Source organism: Chiloscyllium plagiosum, chromosome 40 (genome assembly GCF_004010195.1).
Source record: "Chiloscyllium plagiosum isolate BGI_BamShark_2017 chromosome 40, ASM401019v2, whole genome shotgun sequence".
In the NCBI taxonomy this organism is placed as follows: Eukaryota; Metazoa; Chordata; class Chondrichthyes; order Orectolobiformes; family Hemiscylliidae; genus Chiloscyllium; species Chiloscyllium plagiosum.
The window spans coordinates 11,724,291-11,737,465 of NC_057749.1; the positions used below are offsets into that span (position 1 = coordinate 11,724,291).

The window sequence follows — 13,175 nt, forward strand, 5'->3', positions numbered from 1 at the left end:
ATGGGATGTATGCCTGACCATTTGCAGTGTTTTGATAAAATTATTTATAATGTATTGCTGCTGACTGATTATGAGGTTAAGATGATTATACTGTCTGGGCCTGTTAGTGAATAACCCCAGTAACTTGCCATTCTTCCAGAACTGCACCTGCTCCAACTTGCAGCAACTCAAGTTATTTCGCTGATTGTAAGGACATGACAGAACTGGTAACACTTTCCAGGATGTCCTGAGTTAGTCCTTCAGCTATTTGAGAACCATTTGAGACAATGAAAATGCTGAAGTGGAATTATTCTTAAACTGAGACCAGTTACCCTCAGTTAGCACACGACTGGACTTAAAATGCATGATAAAGTTTAAACGTTTGTGCCTGTCATCTTGCTTGTGTGCCAAAGCTCACAAAGAGCTCATGAAGAGTTGAATAAACTAATGGTTCAAAGGATCCAGGGAGATGATCACTGACACATCCTAATATATCAGTTCCCTGGTGTTGCCTCCTTTCATTTGCAAATCCAGACTTGTGGGTGAGAAGGCCAGAAACAGGCATAGCCCAATGACTTCTACTTGTGTTCAAAATCACGAAAGAACAAAATACCAGCCTCATGATTGTGACTCATTCATCAATCATTGAACAACTGCAATATTGCTGTTCTAAGATGTATTCAATATTAATATATTTTAACATTATATGGAAAATAAATATAAAATATAAACTGTCCTTGAGATAGCCACCTAATAGTGAATGAAAACAAAATATCTCATGTGAGGAGCCCTGGCCATGTTTAGGTTTTTAATATTTGACTCATTAATCAATAACAGAATCTGAGGAGGGCTGAACTAAGCATCTGTTGTATCAGAGTTTGACTAAAATATTAAATTGCCACATTTATTTTTCTGTATTTCTTTGTAAACTGAGTTGAATCGTATGGATTAAAGACAAACTTTGTGTATGGTCCAGAAAATAAATGGTACTGTTACCGCCCCACATCTGTATCTCTGTGCAGTTCCAAAGAATTGTTATTGGAGTCAAAACTTTAACTCTGTTTCTCTCTCTAAAGATACTGCTAGACCTCTTGAATTTTTCCAGCACCTTTGATTTTTATTTCAGTATTTGGGAGAGGCGCAGATAAAACAGATATAACCAGCCCAGTTCAGGTATTACCTACTTTTATGAAAAAGAATGAGTCTGGATTTTCCTATTGTCTTCTCAAGTGATCCACAGCTGTTCACATTGTTTATTTCACATTCTGTATTCTTGATGCAATCTCATGCACTAGCCAAGAAGACATTGCAGGATCTGCAGCTGCACCAACTCATCTCCAAGTGGAGTAACATGATGGGAAAAAGACAAACTAACATTTAGCCTCTAGTGCTAGTACAGCATTTCAAGATACAAATACAAAGACTCTAATATTATCAACTCACTCACCAGCAACACAACACGCGCTGCACAAATACGGGCTATGCCGGTAACTGTTGTTCATCAATGATAACAGAACTATCTGTTACATTCCAACTGGGCTAAATGCACAAAGATAACACTGGTAAGAAAGTTCAAAGCAGTGGGTGTCACTGCGAACTGCACTGTCAGAGATTTCTCTGTAAACTCGTTACTAATAGCAACAATGGCTGTCTTTATCTGACATTCAGCACTGGACATTCAATTATTTATTGCACACCAACATCATGTTAAAGTGACACTGTCACTAACTTGTGAAAGAACTTGGTTCAACTTATATAAAATGCAAAATATTTGTTTTTAGAGAAGAGAAAGAGCCTGTTTCTTCTCTCAATGGAAATGGTGCGGAGTCTAGTGTGGAATGACAGAGCAGAAATACACGCATTCCCAGAGACACAGATATGCACACACACAGACATAAACCCTCTCTCGTACACACACACTCACTCACACTCACACATAATCACAAGAAAGAAAACAGACATGCACACACCCATGCAATATGGGAGGCACTGACACTGTCTTCATTCCACTGATCACCTCTTCCCAGCACAAAATGTTCAGCTGATCTGCTGGAAGTCCATTGAGCAGATGAACCCATTTCTTCACAAAGTTAGATGTACAATGGTGTTTCTTGTCCAGTTAGGAGTCTAAACATGGCAGCTGGCATTGTCTTCATGTGTATCTAAAATTATTAAAAATTTAGTAATTAAAAATTCCAACTTTCTCAAAAGCATATATACTTATTGAGTGCAGCAGCTAGAGGCAGTGACAACTGAAGCTTGATGATGTGCAGTTTAAACATGAATGGATCCCTCATGCCATTGCGATTTGTTGATTCATTAGTGACAGAAATACTGTCATGTGGTTCTTTATCCATCAATATTCTTGAATACATGTCAAGTAAGTAAACAATGCTTTTGATCATTCAGAAAGTGAGTGCTGTCAAGAAAACTGTAAGGATCTTTCTGGCTTCAGGCTGAGCAGAACTCAGTATTTTAAGATTGTTTTAAATGTAAAACAAAGTCTAATAGCTGATCATTCAAACAAGATAAAGAGGATAAGAAGCATTTACATTGTAACCTGAAATAATGTCAAAGCTCAGCCCTACTGATTTCACGAAATTGCACTTTCTAAGAGAATACAAGAGAACCAGAAGTAGGACACTTATTCTGTTTAATCACTTTGACCATTCCATAAGATCATATCCGAATTGCAATAGAACCACACACACTCTCACTCACCCTATTTCTATTTATACCTTTAAGATTTCTTTTACTAACAAACAAACTTAAAATTTACAATTGATCTGCCAACAAATATTATTTACGGAAGAGAGTTTGAAATTCCTTCCACCCTTTCAGACGTCAGTTTCCTGTTTTCACAACTAAAAGGTTTGGCTCTAATGTTTGTACTATGTTCTCTAATCAGCAGAAATTGTTCCTCTTTCCACAGGCTCTGCTGTCCTTAATATCTTGACAACTTTGATCAAAACACACATGAACTTCTAAATTCCAGGAAATGCAATTCTTTTTCTGATAAATTCAGGTTACACTCCCAACAAGGCCAATATATCTTTCTAAAGGCACTCAAATAGAAACTGATGGAAAAACTCAACAGATCTGGCAGTATCTGTGAAGAGCAATCAGAGGCGTTGCTGAGAAAGGGTCACCGGATCTGAAATGTTAACTCTCATGTCTCTCCACAGATGCTGCTAGATCTGCTGAGCTTTTCCAGCAACTTCTGTTTGTGTTTCTGACTTATAGCATCGGCAGTTCTTTCAGTTTTTATTCAGCATCTTTCCAAAGGGGTGGTTTCCAAAACTGCTCACGGTAACTTCAGGGCTGTGTATTAATATACATGATTTTTATCCCAAGTATTCTGTACAGTTCTAGACACTGCATTAGAGGAAGGATGTGGAAGCTTTCGAAAGGGTGCAAAAGAGATTTACTAGGATGTTGCCTGGTATGGAGGGAAGGTCTTATGAGGAAACGTTGAGGGACTTGAGGCTGTTTTCATTAGAGAGAAGAAGGTTGAGAGGTGACTTTATTCAGACATACAAGATAATCATATGGTTAGATAAGATGGACAGTGAGAGCCTTTTCCTCGGATGGTGATGGCTAGCATGAGGGGACATAAATTTAAATTGAGGGGTGATAGATGTAGGTCAGATGTCAGAGATGGTTTCTTTACTATGATTAGTGGGGCCGTGGAACACACTGCCTGCAACAGTAGTAGACTCGCCAACTTTAAAGGCATTTAAATGGTCATTGGATAAACATATGGATGAAAATGGAATAATGTCGGATAGATAGGCTTGAGATTGGTTCCACAGGTCGGCACAAAATCAAAGGCCGGAGGGCCTGTACTGTGTTGTATTGTGCTATGTTCTATATATTCTATGTTCTATATTCTAGTCCTTTAAACTCAAAGGCCATTAGTTTTTTACACTATTTTCTGTTATCTGTCTGTAAAATGTTAATAAAGAGAGGAGCTCTTTGCATCAAGGACCTTACCTCGCCCACTGAGTTAGACAGAGCTTGAACAATTTTTTCATGAGCAGTAGCCACGACACTTTGCCCATTGATTTCAATGATACGGTGACCCACTCTAACTCCACCACGCTCTGCAATCCCACCTCTCATCAGGCTGCAAATCTGTAAGAGCAAACAACCATCATTGCCAAATCCTGTCTCACACCTTGCTCTCTCAAACATTACAGTGCAGAGGTAGGATAATGTTTTGAGTGGAGAGTGACTGAGCAGTCCAATGTGGATACTCTCACAGCATTAGATCATACTTAATTATACTTAAACAATAGGAATAATATTTGCAGAATAGTGCAGAACAATTCTCACAAATCTCAGCTGGTGTTCTTTCATGTCAGATCCAATATGATGAAATGTTTGGTATTTTTAATGGAACTGAAAGTGGGAGTCTACAGAGCAAAGTATCATATAAGTTAGATACAATGTTCAGTACCCCATTACTCTTTTGAACTGAAAGTAAATCTGTCTCGACTCTTTTTAAACTGAAAGTACAGCTGACTTGACACTGTCCCCATTGAACAATCCCAGGCAGATACAGCATGGGGTTACAGCTGAAGTAAAACTTCCTCTACTCTTTTAAAACAGAACGTTAAACTCTCTCAACACTGCCAATCAAAAAAACACAGGACAGGATAGGACAATGTGGAATTTGATAGAAAGAAAAGCTGCCTCTACCTCTTTGAAATGCAAGTAAACCTCTCTCTACTCTTTTAAAGTGTAAGTCAATGGAAAGTAAAGCTGCCTCGACACTCGCCCCATCAAACAGTCCCACGACAGGGACGGCAGGGCCTCATTTACAGAGTAAAGCTCTATTCTTTTAAACTGAAAGTAAAGCTTCCCTCACACTGTCCCCATTAAACACTTGCAGGATTGTTCATGCATGGGGTTACATAGAAAGTAAACCAGTATCTACACTGTCCCCATCAAACATTCCTAAAGTATTACATTTAGAAACAGCATAAAGCTCAGTAGCTGCACATTACACACTATGCTGCAAATATTGGATAATGTTCTGCTTTTGATGGACTGTTGCACCAATATCTTTGCACTTTTAAAATGCATCTCTTAGGAATAAGTATACTTGTTACAATGGCCTGTCGGCAGCAGAAAGAGAGAGAAGGGACGCAGAGATTGCAACAGAGGTCAAAACACTGGAACATTAGGGAACAGCAGGGTGCTGTCATGAGGACACATTCAGGTTGTTACTCTGCATTGATAAAATGAAATGTGGTATCAGCTGGCACTGTTTAGAGTACCATGCTTCCTGCAATATCTTTTACAGATTGTTCAGTAACTCTGTAAGTTATATCAGGCAAAGAAACAAAACAGTTATCTGTTTCCAGTGGGATCTCACTTGCTGGAGCCGCTAATGGATACATTCAATCCATACTGGCAAGTCTTAGCTTAAACTTCAAGGAACAGAGCTGCAAGGTTAACCGAACAGGTCAAAGTTAAGTAACTCGGGACCTGAAGAATAAATATCCAGTGCCAGCACCACTGGTTGGGGTATGGTTGTCAGTTATTTGTCTGTCCATGCAGCCTTTCACTGCCATCTGCTGGTCATTCCAAACAGTTATAGTGACTGTTAGTCCCTCAAAACAATGAAGAGATTTGCCCAGGCTACATGCTGTGCGTTTCCCCTTGGTTGACACAGATATCAATCATGGTCTTTGAGCAGAGAGGACAAAGTTGTCCTAAGTGGGAGAGGCTCTTGAGCCAGGGTTTAGTTTCTCCACCAATAACAATCCATTGGAGCTGATGTTGAGAGGTATGTCAACCCTTTTTTACATGATTTGGAGATGCCGGTGTTGGACTGGGATGTACAAAGTTAAAAATCACACAACACCAGGTTATTTGTACTTGCAGAATTACATTTTATTTTGCTCAAAAACTACATGAATCCTTGCAAGATTCTGTAAATCCCTTTTTTAGATTAGAATTAGTCTGAACATTGGGGAACAGACAGCCTCACACAGGGCACCTCACATCTTCAATACACTATCTAGGCCAACATGGCACCTATTGTTAAAGTTGACTTGAGAATCTAACTTTAAGAAAGTTCTGGGATTTACATATGAAAGAACTGAAATCAACATGCCCCATTCTAAAAGATGAGACTTAACAAACAATCCAGGTCTTTTTCAATTTATAATTTCAGTTACATCACACTGTAAACTTCTGCTATAAATTCTGTGTCCTACGATCTTATACTCCACAACCACTTGATGAAGGAGCAGCGCTCCAAAAGCTAGTGCTTCACATGGATGATTTTGGGATAGTGTAGGGGGATGAACTGAGAATAGTTCACAGGTCAGCGCAACATCGAGGGCCGAAGGGCCTGTTCTGCGCTGTATTGTTCTATGCTCTATGTTCTACATTATGATGCAGGTGGTTAGAGACTCCGAATGCTCACTAGTTTCAGTTTATTCAGTTTTGTGTTTGCTGGCAGAAGTCAGATGCAGACTTCGAGCAGTTACGACATACGTCTCTGGAAGCCAGTGACAGTTCAATGAACCAAGTGAGGGGTGAAGAAGACCTTCAAGCAGTATTGGCTTCATGCAGCTTGAGAAAAATTGGAGTTTAGAGTAATTCAATGATATCTCACTGAAGCTAACTGTTGGGTTAAATGCTGAAATTGCACCCGTAATTACACACTTGAGCACAGGCGCAGGAATTCTGGCAAGCTCTGCATTAGAAGTGATTGAACTATCAAGACTTGAGCAGTGGTTAAGGCAGTCTTAGTCATAGAGGTTCTGGGGGAGTTCCATGGCTTAATCTTCAAAATTAAAAGTCAGAATCTCTTGAAAAGGAGACAGCCTTAGTGAGATTTAGAGACCCACAATGTCACTGAAGTCTGGGTGGGATTGGTCTTGGCTGTAACACCTATTTAAAGTGTGGTCTGAGGGGAATTGTAACATCTTTGGATGTTCAGCCACAACTTGCCTGTTAACAGAATATTAATCACATGTTATTCATGAATAATATGATTGAGTTATATATATTCTGTCCAAACATGTGCATATTAAGTAGATTGGCCATGCTAAATTGCCCATAGTGTAGGGATGTATAGTCTAGGTTGATTAGCCATGGGAAATGCAATGTTAAGGGGAATAACTTCAGGGGGTGGGTCTGTGTGGGATGCTCTTCCGAGGGTCGATGTGGTCTCTTCTACACTGTAGGGACTTTATGATTCTCTGATTTAGAATCATTATCTTACTTGTTCAATACACTGATCAATTATACTTGAACAAAGGAAAAATAAGCAGTAGAGATTTTTGTTTTGACATTTCAGTTCAACCCAGAATCTTGCCATTTATTTTCTTTCCCTTGATTCTTCTACACAATCTACTTAAACGATTATGCTATAACATGAGATTATAACAAAGATCTGGTTTGTCCAGTATTTCCAAAAATGGAATCGCAACTATTTGGCGGGCTAGTTTGGGACCATAACACTAAATGAAAGAAGAGCTTGTTAGTTAAGTCTGTAGGAGTTGTGAGAGAACATAAAAACTGATTGTGCCCAGTCATTGCCACTGAGGAGAAAGTCAGTGGTCATGTGCTACTCCGGGGCGGCATGGTGGCTCAGTGGCTCAATCGTTAGAACTGCTGCCTCACAGCGCTAGGGTCCCGGGTTCAATTCCAGCCTCAGGCGACTGTCTGTGTAGAGTTTGCACATTCTACCCGAGTCTATGTGGGTTTCCTCCGGGTGCTCCGTTTTTCCTCCCAGAGTCGAAAGATGTGCATGTTAGGTGAATTGGCCATTCTAAATTGGCCAAAGCGTTCAGGGATGCATAGGTTAGGTTAGGTGCATTAGTCAGGGGTAATGTAGAAGAATGGTCTGGGTGAGTTACTCTTCGGAGGGTCAGTGTGGAGTTGAGCCAAATGGCCTGTTTCCACACTTTGGGAATCTATTCCAGAGATGAGGTGAGAGTGACAGCCCTTGACATTAACCAAATGTGATACCACAGAGCCTTCTCAAAACTGGAATCAATGGGTATCAAAGGGAAATCTTTCCAGTGGTTAGAGTCATAAAAAGATGATTGTGGTTGCTGAAGGTCACTCATCTCAGCTCCAGGACTGCAGGAGTTCATCAGGGTAGTGTCCTCGGCCCAATCATCTTCAACTGTTTCATCATTGACCCTTCCTCCATCATAAGGTCATAAGGAGATGTTCGCCAATGATTGCACAATGTTAAGCACTGTTCACGACTCCTCAGACAATGAAGCAGTCAGTGTCCAAATGCAACAAGATCTGGTCAATATCCAAGCTTGGGCTGACAAATGGCAAATAACATTCACGCCACACAAATGTCAGGCTATGACTATCACCAACACGAGGCAATCTAACCACCACCCTTTAACATTCAATAGTGTTAGCATCACTGAATCTTCCACTATCAACATCCTGGGAGTTATCATTGATCAGAAACTCAACTGGACTAACCACATAAATGCAGTGGTACAAGAGCAAGTCAGATGCTAGGAACACTGCAGCAAATAACTCACGTCCTGACTCCCCAAAACTTGTCTACCATCTACAAGGCACAAGTCAGGAGTGTGATGGAATAGTCCCCACTTGCCTGGATGAGTGCACTTCTAACAACACTCAAGAAGCTTGACACCATTCAGGATAAAGCAGCCCACTTGACTGACACTGCATTCACATGCATCCAGTCCCACCACTAACGACACTCAGTAGCAGCAGTATGTGTACTATCTACAAGATGCGCTGCAGAAATTCACCAAAAATCCTCAGACAGCACCTTCCAAATCCATGACCACTTCCATCTAGAAGGACAAGGGCAGCAGATATATGGGAACACCACTACCTTCAAGTTCCCCTTCAAGCCACTCACCATTCTGACTTCACTGTCACTGGGTCAAAATCCTGAAATTCCCTCCCTAATGGCATTGAGTCAACCCACAGCAGGTGGACTGTAGTGGTTCAAGAAGGCAGCTCACCACCACATTCTCAAGGGCAGCTAGGGATGGACAATAAATTCTGGCCAGTAACAACCCCCACATCACACAAAATGAATATTTTTAAAAATTCATTAATGACAATCGGAAGTATATCTGATGCCGAAGCCAATTCCAAGCATGTTACAATCCTCTTCTGGTTTTCTATTCCCAGAAGAAAGTGTATTCTCCATTCTCTCTAAGCTGACTTCGAGCAGGAAGTCAGTGTTCACTGAGAGCAACATCAATATTCTGCAAGCTCTTGAGAAACTGTGGCAGTCCTACATTCCAAGCTTCCATTGTTTTGATTGTCCACAAGGCTGCAGGTGCTCAAAGTGGAGAAATTCAAGTTTTTTTTGGGCCATGCATACTTTAAACATAAGGGTAAGAATGCCAACAGAATAGGGAATAGTTTTTGTTTGTGGCACCTTTTCTCACGGGGACCCTGAAAAGGATGGCTCCATGGTGAATGTTACTGTCAGGGAAATATTCTATCCATGACACAACCATCTGTTGCTTCTAGGGTTTTGCTTATTCCTAGTACGTGTCACCTTTTAATATGGGAAAGTTGGTGGGCATTCAACAATCTTGAAGGGTTGTAAATCTTTACCAATCACACGGTAACGTGTGATTAATCAATCTCAATCACCTCCTGCCTGCATCCACCTATCGCCAACCCATCTACCTTTCCCCAGCCCCACACCCCCCATTTATTTCTCAGCCTCCTTCCCCTTCCCCAGTCCTGATGAAAACGTCAATTCTCCTGCTCCTCTGATGCTGCTTCACCTGCTGTGCTTTATCCACTTCTATACTTTATCAACTCTGACTTCACAGCATGAGCAGTCTTCACTATCTCCAAGCTCCTGAGCTAGGTGGATCTAAAGAGGTAGATCTCAGTGAAAGCCCATGCTTCAATTCCTTCACAACAGAACATGTGGATAAATGAGAAATGACTACATATCAAAGGAGTATAAAATCTGCAGTGGGATTAACATTCACCAGTTGATATGAGGGAGTATTGCACCATTACAGGGTCAGTGCTGAGGGAGTGGATGAGTATGCGGATGACACCAAGATTGGTGGTATAGTGGACAATGAAGAAAGTTATCTAAGATTATCTAAGGTGACAAAGAGATCTTCATCAATTGGCTCAATGGGTTGAATAGTAGCAGACGGATTTTAATTTGGATAAATGTGAGGTATTGCATTTTGGTAAAACAAAAGTAAGAATTATACAATTAAAAGTGAGGTATTGCATTTTGGTAAAACAAAAAGTAAGTCTTATACAATTAAAAGTAGGGCCTTGGGTAGTATTGTAAAACAGAGAGACCAAGGGGTTCAGGTACATAATTCTTTGAAGTTTGCATCACATATAGATCGGGTGGTTAAGAATGATTGCTCAGACCTTTGAATACAGGGGTAAGGATGTTATATTGAGGTTGTACAGGACATTGATGTGGTCTCTTCTGCAGTATTGTGTCCTGTTAGGGTCTTAATAATAGGAGGGGTATTATTAAGCTGAAGAGGGGAAACGGAGAGTTGAGTTATAAGGAGAGGCTGGGTAGGCTAGGACATTTTTCACTGGTGCATGGAAGGTTGAGAGGTGATCTTATAGAGGCTTTTAAAATCATGAGGGGTACAGGTAAGGTGAATGGCATGTGTCTTTTCCCTAGGTGGGTAATTTCAAAACTAGAGGGCATATTCTTAAGGGGAGAGGAATTTTAAAAAGACATGAGCAATTTTTTTTTACCCAGAGAGTGGTTTGTGTGTGGAATGAATTTAGAACATAGAACATACAACACAGGAACAGGCCCTTCGGCCCATGATGTTCTGCCGAATATGAAACTAATTAAACTAATCCTTTCTGCCTCCCCATGGTCCATATGCCTCCATTTGCATATTCATATGCTTACCTAAAACTCTCTTAAACACCTCTATTGTATCTGCCTTCACCAGCCCTGGCACCGTCCCTGTTCCAGACTCCTCACACTTTCTGTGTAAAACATTTGCCCCTCACTTCTCCTTTGAACTTTTGCCCTCTCACTTTAAATGCATGCCCTCTAGTATTAGCCATTTCAATGCTGGGAAAAAGATCCTGATTGTCAACCCTATCGACACATCACATAATTTTACAGACTTCAGTCAAGTCTCCCCTCAGCATCTGCTGCTCCAGAGAAAATAATCCAAGTTTTCCTAGCCTCTCCTTATAGCTCTTACCCTCTAATCCAGGCAGATCCTGGTAAACCTCTTCTGCACCCTCTCCAAAGCCTCCACAACCTTCCTGTAAGTTGGCAACCAGAATTGAATGCAATACTCTTAAGTGTGGCCTTACCAAAGTCTTATAAAACTGCAATATGACATCCTGACTCTCATACTTAATTCCCCGAGCAAGCAAGGCAAGCATAACAGATACCTTCTTTACCACGGTATCGACTTGTGTGGCCATTTTCATGGAACTATGTACTTGAACCCCAAGATCCCTCTGTACACGCTGTTCATGGTCCTACCATTAATGTATACTTTTCCTTAACATTTGATCTCCTAAAGTGCAGCACCTCACACTTACCCAAATGAAACTCCATCTGCCATTTGTCTGCCCATATCTGCAACTGATCCATAGTCCATTGTATCCTTTGACAGCCTTTTACACTATTGTCTTCGCTGATTGCCTGCAAACTTACAAACCCATCCATGTACATTTTCATCCAAGTTATTTATATATATCACAAACAGCAGAGGTCCCAGTACAGATCCCTACACAATTCTACTAGACACGGACCTCCAGCCAGAAAAATACCCTTCCACAACTACCCTGTCTTCTATGGGCCAGCCAATTCTGAATCCAAGCAGCCAAGTCATTGTGGATCCCATACATCTTAATCTTCTGAGTGAGCCTATCATAAGGGACCTTGTTGAAAGACATACTAAAATCCATATAGACAACATCCACTGCTCTACCCTCATCGATCACCTTCATCACCTCATCAAAAAATTCAAAAAAGTTAGTAAGATATGACTTGCCCCGCACAAAGCCATGCTGACTATCCCTAATTAGGCTTTTCCAAATGCGCAAACATCCTATCCCAAAGAATTCTCTCCAACAACTTCCCAACCACCAATGTAAGATTAACTGGTCTAGTTTCCTGCATTATCCCTATTTCCCTTCCCGAACAGAGGAACATTAGCTAGTCGCCAGTCCTCTGGGATCTCTCCAGTGGCAAGGAAATAAAAATCTTGGTCAAGACCCCAACAATCTCCTTTTTTGCCTCTCTCAATAAGCTGGGGTAAATACTATCAGATCCTGGGGACTTATCCACCTTAATGCCCTTCAAGAGACCCAACACCACTTCTTTCTTGATCTCAAAATACCCTAGCATATTGCATGCTCCATAATAATCTCACTATCCTCCATATCCTTCTTCTGGGTGAATACCGACACAAAGTACTCATTTCAGATCTTGCCCAGAGCCTCTGCCCTCAAGTGCAATTCCCCTCCTTTATCCTTGAGTGGTCCTATCTTCCAAACCAAAGGAGTAGCCATGGGCACCCGCATGGGCCCCAGCTATGCCTGCCTCTTCGTAGGATATGTGGAACAGTCCATCTTCCGCAGCTACACTGGCACCACCCCCCACCTTTTCCTCCGCAACATCAATGACTGTATTGGCGCTGCCTCGTGCTCCCACGAGGAGGTTGAACAGTTCATCCACTTTACTAACACCTTCCACCCCGACCTCAAATTTACCTGGACCGTCTTAGACTCCTCCCTCCCCTTCCTAGACCTCTCCATTTCTATCTCGGGCGACCGAATCAACACGGACATTTACTATAAACCGACCAACTCCCACAGCTACTTAGACTACCTCCTCCCACCCTGCCCCCTGTAAAAACGCCATCCCATATTCCCAATTCCTTCGTCTCCGCCGCATTTGCTCCCAAGAGGACCAGTTCCAATACCGAACAACCCAGATGGTCTATTTCTTCAAAGACTGCAATTTCCCCCAGACATGGTCGATGATGCTCTCTACCGCATCTCCTCCACTTCCCGCTCCTCCACCCTAGAGCCCCGCCTCTCCAATCGCCACCAGGACAGAACCCCACTAGCCTCACCTACCACCCCACCAACCTCCATATACATCGTATCATCTGTCATCATTTCCGCCACCTCCAAACGGATCCCACCACCAGGGATATATTTCCCTCCCCTCCCCT

The 13,175-nt window shown here is 41.6% G+C and overlaps 1 protein-coding gene across 5 annotated transcripts in view; it reads right to left on the minus strand.

Moving 5' to 3' along the window:
- Positions 1-1,196: 1,196 nt before the first annotated feature.
- apba2b (amyloid beta (A4) precursor protein-binding, family A, member 2b) overlaps positions 1,197-13,175 on the minus strand; it is a 125,343-nt gene continuing 113,364 nt past the window's right edge. For 4 of the 5 annotated variants that reach the window (XM_043680319.1, XM_043680316.1, XM_043680318.1 and 1 more), the window contains exons 12-13: positions 3,973-4,113; positions 1,197-2,141 (exon numbers count right to left, since the gene is read on the minus strand). In XM_043680319.1, the coding sequence (XP_043536254.1) occupies positions 2,070-2,141; positions 3,973-4,113 (213 nt within the window). In that variant the 3' untranslated portion in view covers positions 1,197-2,069. The remainder of the gene's footprint in view (positions 2,142-3,972; positions 4,114-13,175) is intronic. The other variant, XM_043680320.1, reaches the window with a different exon arrangement.